Source organism: Armigeres subalbatus, chromosome 2, assembly GCF_024139115.2.
Source record: "Armigeres subalbatus isolate Guangzhou_Male chromosome 2, GZ_Asu_2, whole genome shotgun sequence".
NCBI lineage: Eukaryota > Metazoa > Arthropoda > Insecta > Diptera > Culicidae > Armigeres > Armigeres subalbatus.
Genome location: NC_085140.1, coordinates 213,043,641 through 213,063,937, shown reverse-complemented (window position 1 = coordinate 213,063,937; position 20,297 = coordinate 213,043,641). Strand labels below are relative to the sequence as shown.

The following is a 20,297-nucleotide window of genomic DNA, read 5'->3' as shown; positions in this document are numbered from 1 at the left end:
TCTGGAAGAGACTCTCTGCTATTGTAAATTAGATGATATTTTCAGATATCCGTGATTTTTTTTCTATTTTGAAGAAACTCTTCGCATGATAAACAAGTTTTGGATTTTATTGCTAGGCGAGCTAGGCCGTAGGGTCTGGTTATCGTATTCTGTTTTTTTCGCATTTGTATCAGGCCGCGATAAACTTGCTACAATTGTTTGAGACTTATCCCTCTTTTCAATTCCCTATCATTACAAATGTAGAGGCTGCACTGCCGGTGGATGCATGATTGTCCCATGTTTGTTGGGATCCCCTGTTTTTTTTTTTTGACGTAGGATTACGTTCTTCGGGAGATAAGGGGGTCATTCTGCTGATTCAAATCTGAGGCCGTCACGAAAAGTGGTCAGGAAGTATGGGCTAATAACTCAGCCGTCTTTCAACCGATTTGAAAGATTTTAGTATTAATCGATTGACAAACTCTTTAAGAAAAATATATTAAGCTCGTTTAGTGGAATGTATTAAACCGTCTAAGACGAATTAAGTACTGTCCATTTAATTCCACCAGTTAATTTTCGTTATCTTTGCAGATACGTATTTCGACCACAACTGTGGGGTCGTCTTCAGTGTCTTGTACTTGACTCAACTTGCGAAAGTCGAGTCAAGTACAAGACACTGAAGACGACCACACAGTTGTGGTCGAAATACGTATCTGCAAAGATAACGAAAATTAACTGGTGGAATTAAATGGACAGTACTTAATTCGTCTTAGACGGTTTAAACTCTTTAAGATTTTGCTCAACTATTGAAAAAAATGCATTCAAGGTGCTAAACTATTGAAAAATTTAATTTTACCAGGCGTTGTGAAAAATCGGTAAACTAACCAATCGCGTATGTGCAAGCACAGACATCAAAATCGTGCCACTCACGGGCTGGACTCTAATCCTCCGTTCAATTAAGTTTTCTCGGAGAGCGGACACAACGATGACACCCGTAGCTGCAGAAATCAGATCATCGAGAGGCTGGCACCAAAAGCAGCAATCTTCGGACTATCGTTTAGTTACTGTTAGTGCCGCATTGTAGAAGAAAATCGGTTCTTCTCAGGACCAACATTTTATTAGAAGAAAGGGTTGATTGCAAAAATGGCGTCGATTATGGTCCCCGGATACCAGCGGCGTCACTGAAAATGTTTTCTTAATAGTGGCTACTTAGCAGAAAATTGTCGAATGACTGTTCGACAGCAGCAGCAGTCAAGTGAAATTTTAGGTATCAGTAAAAACGCGGGAAGTAAACGCTGCAAATTTATTGAAATAATTTGCAATGATGACGTCTCATATCATTGAGTTGCGTTAGTAGCAGTCATATGAAATTGTCTCAAGATTCTGATTTCGGTATCCTTGCTGTTTCTTATTGGAAAGGCGCGTCATTGGAAATAGAATAATTATTTTACACGAGAGAAGGTTGAGCCGAGACAAATATTTTATCAAAATGCAAATCATAATCACTTGGTGACGGGCGAAATTCTTTGTCGGTAGCAGCCCATACGCTCCTTGCAGGGAGACGCTGCAAAACAATGTACAGTCCCATCCCGATTTTGGCAACACCCGTTTTTGGCAACATTTTCTTCCCGATTTTGGCAACAACCTCGAAATTCCTCCCCTTATATAACCAGCCCACCGTAGATTGTCGTATTTTTTGGCATTCTCACTGATTTTGTCGTCAACAAGCTCACTCACACCGTTGTACATAGTAGAACACCTATTAAGCGAAGCCCGTTGTTTACATCACAATGCAACCGATACTGCATGAGTGATCCAGCAGCAAGCAAACCCCAGTAGGTTTAATTGCTAGTGATTAGTACATTTGATTTTCTAAATTCATTTCTTCATAGCCATCAAGTCGTTTTGCTCATTATGCGCCTCTTTTCTGATATCAGCCGAGAAACTGTCATTTTATCATTTTATCCGTCTTTCTGCTGCATTCCCGTTCAGATAATAAGCAACAATTTATTTCAAAGAGTCTTATTGTTTAAAATTGATGCAAATTTGTCTAGCGATTAATATCAGAACACTGTTGGCTTTTCCAGTTTCCAGATGTGTCAATTGCATAACGAGCCTTCTGATTCCAGCATGCTTGCCAACAGTTCAACAGTAATGGTAAGAGTTTGGTAACATGTAAGGCTCTCGAGCAGGCATTGAAAAAAATCAGATCATGAGAAAAAATCGGGTTAATCTAAGCCAACTTGATGTTCTGCCGCGGGACAAGTTATGAGCTTCCTAAGAGCTTTGAAATTGGATGTTCGATGATTCACCGTTTAATGATCTTCAACGCTCACCAATGGAAGCCTATTGAGTGAAGTTTGGTAACACAACAATGAGCGTCGTTACGGTGCGTTATTAGAAGAAGCCATTCAAGCATTCTAAAAATGAAGACCTCTTAGAGTCTGGAACTCTAGCACACTGAATGGGAGGCGTTGATACTTCCTCTCGACTATCTTATCACCTTGAAAAAAGAGCAAATAAAGCAGAACGCATGATGTTGTTTGATTGTTTGGCTTCATTTGTACTAGAGCAAGCGGGGTACGAATGCAAAAATCGTAGCTTACATGGATACCTCACCACGGCTTGGCTTGTTAGACGGTGTTGCTCATTGTTTATCACAGCAACGATCGCTCCTACTCGTGGTTTGGTTTCCATCTGAGCGAGGTAGTTCACTCATTGGCAGTGGATGCTACGATTGCAATAGATCAATGCTCACAATGCTCACTCACACTTCTAATGCTTGCTCTCGAGTGCTCTGTTTGTGATGGCGAAGTATCAGAAGTGGAGTACCTCCTGTGAAGTTCCCATGAGATCGCTGGCGTAATTCTAGCTGCTTTGATAGGCGAGTGATGCGTCACATGTGGTTTTATTATTACTTATTCAGCCTAAGGCCGGAGTGGCCTTTGCGGTACATAACAGTCGTCTCCGTCCATTGCTGTACGTTACCAGTCACGCAGTCTACGGAGTGTTCGTAGATCTTCTTCAACCTGATTGACCCACCTTGATCGCTGCACACCTCGCCTTCTTGTGCCTTTCGGATCGTTGTATAGAACAATTTTTATTCCAAGTGCGGGTTGGTCCTCCACAAGCATTGTCCAGGACTCGTGTCCAAGGAGGATTACCGCCATCTGTTTAATGAGGGAGTCTGTGTGGTACGGCGGCGAACTCTATTTGATCGGATTGTTTTTTGGAGTCCAAAGTACGTACGCTTTTCTGCCACGTTGCGTCTCCGAATTTGTCTGCTGGTATCGTTATCAGAGGTCAAGTGAGCCCAAGTACACATAATAATGAAAGTGAACTGTAGTCGAGTGTAGTTAACCCATACTCACACTATATTGGATACACTTGGCTTGACCAATTTGCAGAATGCAGATTTCCGTTACCATTTTCTAAAACAATGGAATGTCTTATGCTTTGCGTTCATTTTTTCCATAATGTCAGCGAAAATTGTACAGAACTTTACTCTTAATCACACCGACCACAAGAAAGTTTGCCTACAATAGAAAGGTTTTTTTATCACCACAAATTTATGTAAGGACGTGGCCGACGCTATTTTTAATTTCAAATATTATTCATTATTCAATTTGTATTATGAAATTGGCTAATTAGATACATTATCGTTTGATTACCATTCTTGAGTTTGTTTCAATTTTGTTCGAACTACAACCTCCGAGTTATGAATAATATCGCAAAAATGTCAATTATAATGCACGTGCATCACTCAAACACACTCCACATACTTTGTAGTACATTTTCTACGTATTTAGCTTCAATCAGGCAAAAAAAAAAAATTGAAATATGAAATTTGTTTCCCGTTTTTGGCAACATCCCCATTTTGGCAACTTTAAAATCCGGTCGTGTTGCCAAAATCGGGAAGGGACTGTATTAGAATGGATGACGCCTATCGTGTTCCAGCGGCAAATCATAAAGTGGCTGACAGTGGCATCAGTAGCAGTGAAGTGGAAATTCATTTCAAAATTTGTATTTCCTGCGTGCGCGGTACGGGCCCTGAAAAGGGCCGTTTTAAGTGGAGCTACGTCCTCGTTCATTCACTAGGAGCTGACTAACTTGATGACAACTTTGGAACCCTCCGAGACGGCGGGCTTGGCCAGCTCGATACGCACGAAAGTGTCGTTTACGAGGCTGTTTATGATGCACGACGTCTTCGATGAGACGCCCTTGATGATGTTTCTCTGAGCCTTGCTGCCGCCGCTCGTAGCAATCATCGCCGCCGCCCGTAGCAACCATCATCGCTGTTGCCTTTTCCGCAGCCTTTCCACCGCCTGTGATGTCCGGTTTGGTACTGCAATGCAATTGTCCTGCCAATTGGTCGAGGTTCAGCCAAATCCCACCAAGCGCCAACGAAAAATTATCAATTTTTCTGCCCTAGCATTCGTTTAGCAGATTTAATTGATCGCAAATCGTATCGGATATCCCTGAACCCCAAAACTTAGGATATCCTATATCAAATGTACGCATGAATTGATATGAAACGTTTTAGGTTGTCCTTTTACGAACACAAAATCAAAAGTCAGTCAAAAAGCCGCTTGGTGCGGTTTGGCTGAACCCCAACCAATTCTGTCGAGAAAACCAGACTTCGGCTGGTCAGAATACGTTAGCATGGATACCGAGGACCCGCCCCTTTGAGAGCCGTATCATTGGCACCGGCTTGCTTGCTCCGCTTTTCGTTCGTTTGATCCCAGTACTTTCGTACATAGCAATGAAATGAAATTTTCTCTAGATTCTGCTTCGGTTTTTGTCGCTGCTTGTGATTGGAAAGATGCATTACTGAAAACAAATGGGTTCTTTTCAGAATCATAATTTTACACGAGAGAAGGTTGAGCCGAGATCAATATTTTTCAAAGTTCAAATCATAAGCCTTGTTGCTGCTTGTGATTGGATAGGCGTATTATGAAAAACAAATTGCTCATAATTGCTTGGGAGCAGCAGAAAGTAGGCCGTCGGCAGAAGAATCGCAAGCGCTCATCGGAGACGCTGCAAAAATTTATTCACATCAATCATACAACAACGCCGTATTCAAATAAGTCTTAAAATTGCTAACAGTTGAGTAAATTTTCAATCGAATATCGTCTTTGGACCCAGCACCAGCACAATCTTCAATAATGACATCTCCTATCATTGAGTTGCGTTAGTTGCAAATGAAATTTTCTATAGGATTATGTGAGCTGATTCCCACACGGAACCGCGAAACAACTCACTTTATGGTTCCTTTCACTTAAATCCGCCTCTGGCGGGGAAGAAGCCAAAAATAAGTAAAAAGCGAAAAAATCCGGTGAATACCTTGTCTTTACTCCCGTGTTGAATTTTCACCCACTATGAAGATTCACCAACTCAAATTTATTTTATTTTCACTCACCCGAGAATATGGTGAAAACAACTCAAATTTGGCTTCTTCCACGGAACAACACACGTTGGGTCAATGCAGCTCTCTTTGTTTATAATATCATTCATGAGAGGGAGTGAGAAAACTACCTAATATTGAGTTAAAAATTTGAACTTCGTACTCAAAGTTGAGTCAATTGAACTTTTTTTGTAGGTTCTTTATTTTTTCTGTGCACAGTCCGGTGTTCGTTTGGTCGAAGTAGACTAGTTCTTCCGGCATAATCACTTGTTGATTTTCAAAAACCCACCCCCATTATAGCAATCCTATAGGCAAGAAAAAAAAATAGTTCAAAACCGTAAGGAATTGGGGGATTCAGCAATGCATAACAAAATTATAACTCAATTCTATTAATGGTTGTTATTTAAAACAACGTGTGTTATAATTAGATAATTCGATAAAAATGTGTTTTCGGCCAGTTTTATTTCATATCAAAATTATAACAACATAAGTTATGTATATTTACACAAAATAATTGCCTACATTTTTTGTAGATATTGGAAAAAAGTGGAGGTAATCACCTCCAGTATAACTTGAATCTATGTTCGATATTAATAGCTAGTACAAAATTAATTGCCTACATTATAGATGGAAATCCGTCGTTGTAGCGTACCAGATTTTTATACGTGATGTAGGCACCATGAAAGGAAATTTTTTACAGGATAATTATATCAACGTTTGTTATAATGTTGATATTAAGGTATCAACCTCTGATTTAATTGTGTTACGGCTAGAGGGATTTTTGATATATTTTTGTTATTTTATTTTTTTTAAATAAATAATTCCCCTTGTTATAATTTTGTTATGCATTTCTGATCGGAAAGACGGAGTATTACTTCTAGACCAACATTTGAAAAGGGCGTAACAGCCAAAATTTGTTCCTTCTGATTCTTCGTCCACATATATAGCTATATATGTAGATAAAGAATCAGAAGGAATAAATTTTGGCTGTTACGCCCTTTTCAAATGTTGGTATAGACTTCTGTAGCTCCCGCTCTGTGTAATTTTCAGATGACTTATTGCTAAAGATGGTCGACGACATATTTTAGGAGATAGAACTGGAAGGCATCCTATGCGATTAATGTGGTGGAAAACTGGCTTGACTCCAGGAAACTTGTTTACACACTAAGATCAATTTTACGAGCCACGTCGATTATATTTGCGAAAAAGGCATCGCCAGCGATAAGATCGTTATCGCGAATGATGTGCTACAGGTCTGTTAACTGATTGCGGGCGTAGTAATGTTCATAATCAGGTATGTTGCTTCTGCAGTTTCGAAATAAACATATGCGCCAAATTGGCATACTCTTGGAAGAAGATGTTTTCCGATTTCGAGCAACGAGATTTACAAGGTGTCTGTAAATAATCCGTACAACAAAACAAGCTTACTATAATATCTTTGAACAACTTAAAAAAACAGCATGCATGGCATGCTATTATAATACAATTATACTAAAAACACACTTGTGGTAAAAGTACCGTAATCCGGGGGAACATTTATCACCGGGGTAACATTGATCAGTTTCACCATTTTCAAGAAATTAATAAAATATTATTTCCTTTCATCACAATTACTTATTGTGAGTTAGGTATCTTAATCTTGACTAAATTTGCTGCTGAATGATATAACCTTCGGATGAATTTGCATTTATTTTTCGGTAAAAATTGAACAATAAAATCAACATTAATTTTTGAACTCACAGTAAGCTGCCAAAAACACTCAAAACAAGTATAATAACAAAAAAATTGAGCTCGTACCTATAGTTATGTAATAAGTAATCTTTTTTTTCTTGGTTAATCCATAGTTTTTATTTCGAAATTTTGATATATATTATTGAAAAACCAGATAATCCCACTGGTTTTTATACAGGTACTTCTACTACAGGTGTTTTGTTCAATATGGACCATATTAAATGATGAATTCAATTCAAATCCTGTGAGGAAGCAGTGCTGCTAAACTTCATCTCATTCATTTGAATGCCGAATTGTTAATCTAGTTACCATGGAGGCACCATATTTGACGCAGTTAAGAAAATTTAAAAAAGAATCATTATTTCAAAAATAATTGCAAAATTCTACTATTATAGAATGTGCACAAATAATGAAACTTGGAAATATAAGTTTATTTCTTAGTTTTTTAATCTGTTTTTATGTGGTTCTTGAGGTGCCCAACTTGACGCACTAATTTTACCATGTTCCTTATTAGACGCAAAGTTGTTCCTAATTTGACGCACTTTGAAACTATGTTAAGACTCAATCAATTAAACGCCTTAGATGTTTATTATATAATGACAGTATAATAGAACTTTGTACGGTATAAAATAACAAGTTAAATCATTTTACAAAGCGCCATTTTATTTATTTTTGTTCAATTGTTCTACAAGTAATTTGCTATGTGACAGTGTTTTGTTAGTTTCATGTACCCTGCACATTAATCAAAATACTTTTCAATTAAGTGTAAGAATGTCAAAACATATATTCACGGGAGAATTAACTTTGACATTTCATTACCTAACCAGTCTACCATGGTCTGTTGTATTTATGATAAAAACATCTCATTCTTTGGTAATATGCATTTTTTTAATGGTAATCTGAGGAGGATACCGAAAAGGCAACCTGTATATGTACCCTTTAAGAACCACATTGAAGCTATCAATATGCAAAGTTTACGTGACCGTCAGATATATCTCAAAAATATGAGCTGCCCATCTATATACATTTTATCAATAAACTATTAACACAAAGCTTAGATAAGGAAGCCAGCTATATTTTTGTTTGATTTTATATTTATTCAGGGTTGCCGGACTAGTAGCTTGGATAGCGGCAGAGTAACAAATTGAAAATCTCGCTTAACTTTTCAAAAGGACCTAAGTAGCATTATTTTCATGAATTAATTTGAGTACTGCAATCAAAAGCTTTCATTTTTTTCTGTTGTTTGCGCTATTCAAATTAATTCAAGAAAAAAATGTTACTTAGGTCCTTTTGAAAAGTTCAGCGAGAAATGTTTTTTGGCTTGTTAGAATTTTGTACAAAGAAAGTAAATTAAATTGTATGATACTAACTTATTACATAATATTATTTTCTCTTAAGAAAATTATTTTGAGCTTTTTAGTGGAATGTCTTCACTTGTCATAAGACGAGTTTGTACAATCCCATTTAATTCCACCACTTAATTGTACCTTGACAGATACGTATTTCGACCTCAACAGTAACTCGTCTTATGACAAGGGATTATTTTCTCGCAAGAATTTCAAAGCCAGCACAGAAAAACTGCATAATTACCAAATACTGTGTAAGAAACGCGTTAATAAATGCATCAAAATCGAAGACAGCATAAGGCATACTATCATGGGCTGGACACTTAGTGGAATAATCCAATGTTGACTAATATTCTAAGTAGTAGAGAGTTAGTTAAAACGAAATGAATACATATTGCTTTTCCTAAGAGTATTATTGAGGTTTCTAAGCACTGCCTTTACGGGCAGCAGGGACTATGTCCAAGGGCTTGACGATCCCTCCCCAGGCCATCTGCGAGTTGTGGGGCTTGCCTAGGATGTGGTGGGGTTTGACAGTGGGCCCTGTTAAACCTCTATAAAAAGCTGCATGTATCCGCAAGTAGGCCCCACCAAAGCGACCGTGTGCCGCTCAAAGCGCACAAGCCCAAGTCCTGGTGTTAGGTGGGACGCTAAACAGCCCTGACACGACGGCCCTCCGACGAGACAGGAGGTTTGCGCTGGCCCAATAAGCCGCCTAGAAAACCAATCATTACGAACAATATAAGAGATAATGCGACTCGATATAATCGGCAAAGACCTAGGCGACGAATACAGGATCACGATTGGAAGCTTGGAACATGGAATTGCAAGTCGCTAGGTTTCGCAGGTTGCGACAGGATGATCTACGATGAATTACATCCCCGCAACTTCGACGTCGTGGCGCTGCAGGAGATTTGCTGGACAGGACAGAAAGTGTGGAAAAGCGGGCATCGAGCGGCTACCTTCTACCAAAGCTGTGGCACCACCAACGAGCTGGGAACCGGCTTCATAGTGCTGGGTAAGATGCGCCAACGCGTGATTGGGTGGCAGCCAATCAACGCAAGGATGTGCAAGCTGAGGATTAAAGGCCGTTTCTTCAACTATAGCATCATCAACGTGCACTGCCCACACGAAGGGAGACCCGACGACGAGAAAGAAGCGTTCTACGCACAGCTGGAGCAGACATACGATGGATGCCCACTGCGGGACGTTAAAATCGTCATCGGTGACATGAACGCACAGGTAGGAAGGGAGGAAATGTATAGACCGGTCATCGGACCGGATAGTCTGCACACCGTATCGAATGACAACGGCCAACGATGCATAAACTTCGCAGCCTCCCGCGGAATGGTAGTCCGAAGCACCTTCTTTCCCCACAAAAATATTCACAAGGCCACATGGAGATCACCTAACCAAGAAACGGAAAACCAAATCGACCACGTTCTAATCGACGGTAAATTCTTCTTCGACATCACGAACGTCCGCACTTACCGCAGTGCGAATATTGAATCCGACCACTACCTCGTTGCAGTATGCCTGCGCTCAAAACTCTCGACGGTGTACAACACGCGTCGAAGTCGGACGCCGCGACTTAACATTGGGCGGCTACAAGATGGTAGACTAGCCCAAGAATACGCGCAGCAGCTGGAAGTGGCACTTCCAACGGAAGAGCAGCTAGGCGCAGCGTCTCTTGAAGATGGCTGGAGAGATATTCGATCCGCCATTGGTAGCACCGCAACCGCTGCACTTGGCACGGTGCCCCCGGATCAGAGAAACGACTGGTATGACGGCGAATGTGAGCAGTTAGTGGAAGAGAAGAATGCAGCATGGGCGAGATTGCTGCAACACCGCACGAGGGCGAACGAGGCACGATATAAACAGGCGCGGAACAGACAAAACTCGATTTTCCGGAGGAAAAAGCGCCAGCTGGAGGATCGAGACCGTGAAGAAACGGAGCAACTGTACCGCGCTAATAACACACGAAAGTTCTATGAGAAGTTAAACCGTTCACGTAAGGGCCACGTGCCACAGCCTGATATGTGTAAGGACATAAACGGGAACCTTCTTACGAACGAGCGTTTGGTGATCCAAAGGTGGCGGCAGCACTACGAAGAACACCTGAATGGCGATGTGGTAGACGAAGATGGCGGTATGGTGATGGACCTGGGAGAACGCGCGCAGGACATAATTCTACCGGCTCCGGATCTCCAGGAAATCCAGGAGGAGATTGGCCGGCTGAAGAACAACAAAGCCCCTGGGGTTGACCAACTACCAGGAGAGCTATTTAAACACGGTGGTGAGGCACTGGCTAGAGCGCTGCACTGGGTCATTACCAAGATTTGGGAGGAGGAAGTTTTGCCGCAGGAGTGGACGAAAGGTGTCGTGTGTCCCATCTACAAAAAGGGCGATAAGCTGGATTGTAGCAACTACCGCGCAATCACATTGCTGAACGCCGCCTACAAGGTACTCTCCCAAATTTTATGCCGTCGACTAGCACCAACTGCAAGGGAGTTCGTGGGGCAGTACCAGGCGGGTTTTATGGGCGAATGCTCCACCACGGACCAGGTGTTCGCCATTCGCCAAGTACTGCAGAAATGCCGTGAATACAACGTGCCCACACATCATCTATTCATCGACTTCAAAGCCGCATATGATACAATCGATCGGGACCAGCTATGGCAGCTAATGCACGAACACGGTTTTCCGGATAAACTAACACGGTTGATCAAAGCGACGATGGATCGGGTGATGTGCGTAGTTCGAGTTTCAGGGGCATTCTCGAGTCCCTTCGAAACCCGCAGAGGGTTACGGCAAGGTGATGGTCTTTCGTGTTTGCTATTCAACATCGCTTTGGAAGGGGTAATACGAAGAGCAGGGATTAACACGAGTGGTACAATTTTCAATAAGTCCGTCCAGCTATTTGGTTTCGCCGACGACATAGATATTATGGCACGTAACTTTGAGAAGATGGAGGAAGCCTACATCAGACTGAAGAGGGAAGCTAAGCGGATCGGACTAGTCATCAACACGTCGAAGACGAAGTACATGATAGGAAGAGGTTCAAGAGAAGACAATGTGAGCCACCCACCGCGAGTTTGCATCGGTGGTGACGAAATCGAGGTGGTAGAAGAATTTGTGTACTTGGGCTCACTGGTAACTGCCGAAAATGACACCAGCAGAGAAATTCGGAGACGCATAGTGGCTGGAAATCGTACGTACTTTGGACTCCGCAAGACGCTCCGATCGAATAGAGTTCGCCGCCGTACCAAACTGACAATCTACAAAACACTAATTAGACCGGTAGTCCTCTACGGACACGAGACCTGGACGATGCTCGTGGAGGACCAACGCGCACTTGAGTTTTCGAAAGGAAAGTGCTGCGTACCATCTATGGTGGGGTGCAGATGGCGGCCGGTACGTGGAGGAGGCGAATGAACCACGAATTGCATCAGCTGTTGGGAGAACCATCCATCGTTCACACCGCGAAAATCGGACGACTGCGATGGGCCGGGCACGTAGCCAGAATGTCGGACAGTAACCCGGTGAAAATGGTTCTCGACAACGATCCGACGGGCACAAGAAGGCGAGGTGCGCAGCGGGCAAGGTGGATCGATCAGGTGGAAGATGACTTGCGGACCCTCCGTAGACTGCGTGGTTGGCGACGTGTAGCCATGGACCGAGCCGAATGGAGAAGACTCTTATATACCGCACAGGCCACTTCGGCCTTAGTCTGATTAAATAAATAATAATAATAATAAATAATAATAAGCACTGCCTTGTCTATTCGTCAGATAAGATTAATTAGGAACATCACAATGCATTGTGAGCCTAATTTGACGCAAAACATTTTGGGTTGAAAAATGCGTTCGAATGTTGCTATGTTTAGCTTGAAAGGGAAAACTTACTCGTAATGCTCAGTTGTTTGTAGGTAGGGGTCAAAGATTTTCAAAAAAAGTAATTTTGCGCCAAAAAATGATCATTCGATTCTTAGCATTGTGGCTAAGAAAACGAAAATTTGACGCATTATGAGTAGGTATGACCTCCATATATTTTATTCGGGTACGTTGATTCTTCATCAAAAATATGCTTTTTATGCCATATATGCCAAGAAAAAGAGCAAATAAAGCCATCTAGCTTGATTCGTTGATATATTTTTGGTAAAAATAAGTTTTATGAATCATTTGATATGAAAGTGCGCTAAGTTTGGATTTGCGTCAAATATGGTGCTTCCACGGTAGACATTTTTTGCCCCTTCCGTTTTCTATGCCATCTCAATTGATCAGTGCCTCTCTTCAATTAAAAGATTCTATTCTGTGAATTGACATATACGCTTGCATATACGTCATTCGAGTGACTAGTGGTCGAAAAAATGGAAAATTTAAAGAAAAACATATTTCTCAGGTACCAATGACAGATAAGGGGAGGCTTCGACTACCTGTTGGTGGTGTTGGTTTGCGTGGAAGTGCCATCAGATTGGACAAATCGACGTTTGAATCTTTGTTTAAAAAATCACATAAGGTACAGTGGGGTAAGTGGGTAAATGGGGTAAGTGAAAAAAACGCAAGTTTTTCACTGATGAAGCACAGAATTATTCAATTTCACTTCACAATCATACAAGGCCATTCAAATCAATGCTTTGAATAAGTGAAACATGAAATAATGAACCATTTCAACATGCGAAAGTAAAAGTTTATTAACCTTCCAAGTTTATCTTTTGCACAAGTTGTTTTGCGTGTCAATAAATACAAATATTTTTTTATGTTGGTTTCCATAACACATTCATTTAGTGCATTGATAAGTTGGTTTTCTTTGTAGTTTTGAATTCCAGCCACAAAAATATTGATATGAACACCAAAAATTTTGAAAAAAATAGTTTATTGCTTTGCCTGTTTTTTATCATGGGTGGGGCAAGTGAAAATTTTCCGACACTGAATGCATTTCTCTATTTTTCCAAACACAAATAATTTCTATTAAAGGTATATAAACAAATTACACAGGATTTTGTTTTACACGATTTTTTTTCACTCGTATTTTTGATCGTGTGACTTCAATTTGCCACCAAACTCTTCGCAACATGTTTCAAAATATCCAGAATAAATCAAAGAAAAATCACATGGTAATTAATATACGTTAAACATTTAGGATGAGTGGAAAATTGAGAAAATGTAAATCGCGTAAAAACAAAATCCAGTGTATACCAATTCGAACTCATTCGAAGGCTTTTGGTTATTAAAGTGATACGTGGTAATACTAAATCAGAAATCCAAAGTGCCAAGCGTGTCAGTGTTTTAAATAATTCATGTTTGATAAATAATTCGTGAAAAAATGTTATTTATATAGCTTAAATACAAGAATCACTACTATTGCAAATATATCAACAATTATAATTTATTTAGTTGAAATTTATAAAATTTATTTATTTGTTCATTTAGACTCTTCTACTGAAATCATAAGTGGATTGTTAATGAAACACAATATGATTCCAGGTTTGATAAATATTTCAAAGATAATTTCTCTGCATTATCGCCAAGGTTCATTATCTTACTATAAACCTGAAATAGAAAGTAGTGTTAGACCTTGTGTTAGACACAAATGGAGATGAAATATTAGATCTCAAATGTATTCATAAAGAAAACATAAAACCATAAAAATCGTTTGATGGAAGCACTCTAGTGCCCTTTGACTTTTATGAGATGTTAAAAATCATCACAACAGATCACAGTTATGCTCTATTCAGTATAATTATCATTTGCATGCAATATATGAACAGAAAATGTGTTCTTATATTGAAACATTCCTTTTTAAAATCATTTTTTCACTTACCCCACATGTGGGGCAAGTGAAAAATTGAAATCGATTTTTTTGTTTTCCAAATATTTTGTATCCTAAAAGTATTTTTTAAAAATCTTGTTCGCAGGCATATAAAGATTGGATAGATGATTCGTTATGTCATAAATATGATCAATTTCAATATTATATTCCACTTTTATGACTTGATGAACATGAAATATACGATTTCCTTTACCCACTTGCCCCACTGTACCTTACGTCTTTTTGAATAAGTTCTTGAGATTTCTTATTTCTGATTTCAAATGTACCGTCAACTGGGGGGAAGATGATCATTGAGGTGAAGTTTTTCGATTATAATCATGAAAATGTATTTTGTGGAGGAAAGAGAGAAATAGTCATAAATGACGCTATTTTCGCATCAAATATTGACTTCTTAGACTTCTTTACGTAGTAAATTCAACATTCATACAAATAACCTAGTGTATTTTGACTACTAGGTCACAATGGTTTTAGTAGAGCTGTCTTGATCAACTTCACCCCAAACCAGATTATTCAAAAAATGTGTGATAATTTAATTTATTTTAATAAATGCGAACGCATTTCAGAAAACTAAAGTTGTTGATTATTGCAACGTATAGCAGTACATGTTTTGAAAATATTTGTTTCGATTTAAAATGTAAACACACATTGTTATTGCATGTTTTGTCTTAAAAATGATCATCTTCCCCCCAGTTGACGGTACCGTAAAACGGGGCGAATAGAAAAACTTTGTACCGTAGTTGGTCGGGGTTCTGCCAGTTCGCACCAAGCGCCAATGAAAAATAAGTTTATTTTTCGCACAAAATATCGTTCGGCTCTTCTAATTATTAACAAAACGTTACGAACATTTCTCGACTTAATACTCGATGGTATTCTTTATCAAATAAGCACATAAACAAGTATGAATATTGTTTTTAGTTGTTTTTACGAGCAAAGTATCATAAGACAGTCAAAAAGCCGCTTGGTGCGGTTTAGCAGAAATCCCGACAATTTGAAGAAGTTGTATAAACAAACATTAAAAATAACTGCGATCTATAAAATCAAATCCGTTTGTCTAAAATGTGGGTGGCATTTTATTATGGGAGTTAATGTAATTCGAATACATTAGTTCTATATTTTTATATACCGACCTTGTCGTGAGATAGTCATGACAATGATTATTTGACTAGCGAACTAACAAAATGTTTGCAGTTCATGACATATCATAGCATAGGTGATTATACATGTATGTATACAATGCTCATCTGAGCACTCTTCTGTATATTGTCGCAAATTGGTACTTGGGATTAGTACGTTTTTTATACAGAAGCAGCTTGTTCTGCGTTCTATACAAAACACAATTTTTGATTATCATTTGTTTATCAACCGCACAAAACAGAACAAAAAATTCTTAAATAAAAAAATGCGGTTCTCGAGTCAAAAACTATGTAAATTCTTCAGTCCAGTAGTTTTCTGCACCATAATAAATTAGTTTGAGGATCCGAATGATGAGCTACCATGGCTATGAGTAGCCAATTTTTTCACTTGAGGAACATAGAGTAACGCTGGGCATAATTCCGAGAACTGAAGGTAACGAGTAAACTAAATATCCATTGAAGCGAGAAACTTGAAGGTTGCTCCACGTAGTAAATGGAAGAGGGTGCAGGTAGCGTCAAGTCGGAAAATCAGTTCCCCTGTTGAATTATCGCGTGCCTCTAACAACAGTTGCACTACAGTTGTAAGTTCACTTGGTCCATTGATGTAAATTTGATTGGTTGTCGTCAGCGCACTTGTTCTTTCCTATGCATATTGGAGCAACCTTTTTTGCGAGGTCATCATCGAACATTTTTTCAGTACTACGATTAAAATACTATCAAATACTACTTTTGTCTTAAAGTTGTAAATTATCTGTCATGACTATCTTCTGTTTATTTGGTTATTCGGAATACTAGATATTTCGCTAAATGTATTCTTAATATTAAAAAAAATATACACTTGGGATCTAATTTTACACCCTTAAAAAAAAAATTTGACTAAAGAAATTTAAAATTCAGGGTGGCCACCGAAGCGGGAAAAACGGGAAAAGTGGGAAAAAGACGGGAAATTTAAGTCACCGGTAAAAAAAGCGGGAAACCGGGAATTCAGGACATGAACCGGGAAAAAATAATTTTTGGCAACTTACATTCAAAATTCTTCAAAGTTTTTAATGAAGTTGATACAAAAGGGAAAGATTTACTCTCTAATATTTATGAGGTATAAAAAATAAGTTTCCCAGATCCAATTTGTGTTGTCACTAGATCATTTTGATTCCAAATTCTAGTAAGCGGCTTTCGACTGACTTGTGATATTGTGTACGTAAAAGGAAACGGAAATTATTTTAAATTAATTCGTGTGTATATTTGCTGTTTGTCCCCAGTTATGGGGTTGAGAGATATCCTATTGTATAGGACCTATACGATTTATGATCAATTAAATCTGTTAAACAAAAACTTGCTAAAAAATATCAGTACTTTTTTGGCGCTTGGTGTGATTTGGTAGAACCCCGGCCATATGTCATAAATATTATAATATAAGGCATAAAAGCATAGAATCGAATATCGAGATATTCATTTCTTTCGAATGAATGTTATTCCTCTAATGTCCAAGCTTTGTACTTCTGTTATTTGAATGGGATTTCCAATTGAACAGAATTCGAAAATAAATGAATATGGTAAATAATATATATTTTAATTCATGTTCAAGAGTTGTTTGGAATTATATTTGAGAGTTCTACAAACCATTGAAAATGATATTTTTTTAAAAATACTACGTGATATGTCTGTAATATTGTAAAGAGTAAAATATCTTTAGTTTAGTATTTTTCCACAACTAACGTAATATAATAGAAGGTTATGGTGGTGAAAGAGATACTCAAAGACAGTTTTTTAATGGGATTAATGAATAAGTTCCAATGCTTAGGACATTTTAATATACTAATATTGAATTAGGACGTTCAAAGTTTTCAATAAAAAATCCAAGGCTTTCTAGACATTAATTCTAGGAATTCAGAAAGTAAAATTGAATAAATTACGAATCGAATGTTTTGATTGCCTGAAATGTGTTTAAATCCATTTTAGAAAACTAAATAATTATTTTGATCGGGAACGAAGATTGTCTTCGCGTTAAATCTGTGTTAATCTAATGTTTAAAAATTCTGTAGATTTTTAATAAAGTAATGCCAATTACTATAATGAGGTTATACAGTTACTTACTTACTTCATTGCTAAGTTTAAAACTGTAATTAAATTTAACTTACGTTATAAGAAAGAACTCATACATAATTTTGCGATAATTTAAAAAGTAACTGATGGAACTCATGAAGGTATTCTTTGAAATAGCCTGAATAAGATCAAACCGAGAGCTGAACATTAAAAAGATGTCGGCTATACTATAAGATACTATACGTTTTATTGCTTTCTGTAAACATTGTGCTCATGCAATTTCCATTGGCACTGTCAGAAACTAACGAGAGTTGTGCATGTTAGAAAAAAATGCGAATGTTCTGCAACTAATAAAAGAATTAAATAATTGTAATTAGGTGGCAATGTAGAATTACAATACGATATTGATTAATTGCCGTTTAACACTAACTACATGGCACAATCGCATAACACGTTGTTGGTAATTTAATGTACCTTTTTCAAAGGTTCGTTACAAATTATAAATTGCTTCGATATAAAACTGACCTCCAGTTTGGTCAGAAAATAAAATATCTAGTAGTATAAAAACTCTTACCCTGATTTTTTTCAAGTTAAATTAAAACCGGGAAAATTTGACAAAAAATACCGGGAAAAGCGGGAAAAAACCGGGAATTCGAAAATCGACTTTCAGTGCCCACCCTGAAAATTGCTAAATTGCATAGGTTGCTACGGCAATTTCGAGTAAATTTATTGTTTAAAAGTAATAGTTAAAAATGGAGTATTATGTTAACATCCGTTTTCTGCAATAGAATCTTAAAATTTAGGACTGCAACTGATAATTTTTTTTTTGTTTTTTCTCCCTTCCCAGGAGTTGGAAAATCACACACAGATGCCGCATCGGTGCGTACGCCATTCCCAATTCCAGCAGCATGTGGACTGTACTATTTCGAGGTGAAGATAATCTCCAAAGGCCGCGATGGTTACATGGGCATCGGGCTGACTGCACATACACCGTTCAAGGTGAATCGGTTACCGGGCTGGGATAAGCAATCGTATGGCTACCACGGCGACGACGGGCACTCGTTCTGTTCGTCCGGGAATGGACAACCCTACGGACCCACCTTTACCACCGGTGATATTATTGGTTGTGGAGTTAATTTAGTCGAAAATACTTGTTTCTACACTAAGAACGGTCACCATTTAGGGATAGCTTTCAAAGATCTACCGGTGAGTAGCTGTTTTATGATTAACGTTAAATAAGCAATTAGCACTCTAAACTTTATCCGTTTCAGCCGCGATTATATCCTACAGTGGGACTTCAGACCCCAGGTGAAGTAGTGGACGCAAACTTCGGCCAGGAGCCCTTCAAGTTTGACATCGAAGATATGCTGAAAGAGCTGGGAGCGGCGACCAAAGCCACTATTTATAACTTCCCCCTATCAGACGACCAGGACGATTGGACTGTGATCCTGCACAAAATGGTTTCCTCATACCTTGTGCACCATGGCTACAGTTCGACAGCCGAAACCTTTGCACGCACCACCGGCCAGTCTCTCCAAGAGGACATGGTGTCGATAAAAAATCGACAAAGTAGGAGATGTTTCATTTTGTTGCCTTAGATATGATGCCGGTTTGACTTATCTATTTGTTTTACGTTGCAGAAATAATCAAACTAGTACTATCGGGGCGCATGGGACAAGCAATTGAGCAAACTGTACGCTTATATCCAGGTCTCCTGGAGTCGAACCAAAATCTGCTATTCATGCTCAAATGTAGGCAGTTTATCGAAATGGTGAACGGATCTGATTTCGACCTCGTAAGTGCTTTAACCACTGTTTTTTATTGTTGCTTGACCATTCTAAATATTGGAAATAGAGTTCTTAAAAGTTTCACATTTGGAACCCATCTAGATAATAATTTTATTTATTAATTATTAAAAAAGTGGTAGTATATCCTGAAAATGAAAAAAAGGAAAATGGAAGCGGCAAAGAATAGTTTGGTATTACAAGTATGTAGTAGTGAATGTTAATTGACTTCCTAGAAACCGACGTTTTCAACCAACCCTCAGGGGGGTCGTGGGCTGATAAATGGTGCGTCGCGAAAGACAAATCTTGATTGAGATCTTTGTCACTATTTTGTCTTACAAATCTATAACAGCTTTTAGAATTGGATGATTAGAGAACAACAAGCTTTACAAGGTCAATGACCTTCTTTTGTTATGTGATATTTGGGCAAATAGAATGAAGTTCAATAATCCACATCTCAAAATCAAATCCTAAACTACTCCAAATCAAATCCAATCCAAATCCGACCCAAATTTGATTCAAATCCTATCCAAATCCAATCTAAGTCCAATTCGAATCCAATCAAAATCAAATCCAATTTTAATCCAATTCAAATCCAATCCACATCCAATGCAAATTGAGAAAAAATACAATGATTATGAAGCTATTTATTATGGTTTGTTCAATTTTAGAACTCGTTTTATCAAATTTCTAAAAATCAATTCAAGTGTACCTGATGGGTCGCAAGCAATATGGGATTCTGCTAGGTACGTCGCATATCCAAAAAGTGTGGGGTTCTTTGGTCTATGATATGAAGGCCAAGAACAATTGGAACGAGCCAAGCGGAAATAGTTTAATGATAGTTTAAAAAATAGGTCTGAGTTATAGATCCTCCAACTTGATTTTTACTTGTTTACAGAGCGGTTCATCTCACACGAGTCCAGTGCAAACGTCAGTTATACAATCGACGAAAAGTTATCAAAACGGAAACACAGTTATCCCAGATGGTAGCGACAATCAGGGTTTTAGCAAAAATAACGTTCTCAGGTAAAAATTTATTTCTTGAAGACCC

General features: G+C 38.5%; 1 protein-coding gene across 2 annotated transcripts in view; it reads left to right on the top strand.

The window, feature by feature from the left end:
• Positions 1-20,297, top strand: part of LOC134211612 (ran-binding protein 9) — a 75,876-nt gene that overhangs the window by 47,312 nt on the left and 8,267 nt on the right. For both annotated transcript variants that reach the window (XR_009979055.1, XM_062688667.1), the window contains exons 2-5: positions 18,310-18,668; positions 18,734-19,031; positions 19,103-19,257; positions 20,145-20,272. Coding sequence is in view for 1 of the 2 variants with exons in the window: in XM_062688667.1 (XP_062544651.1) it covers positions 18,310-18,668; positions 18,734-19,031; positions 19,103-19,257; positions 20,145-20,272 (940 nt within the window). In the remaining variant the exon portion in view is untranslated. The remainder of the gene's footprint in view (positions 1-18,309; positions 18,669-18,733; positions 19,032-19,102; positions 19,258-20,144; positions 20,273-20,297) is intronic.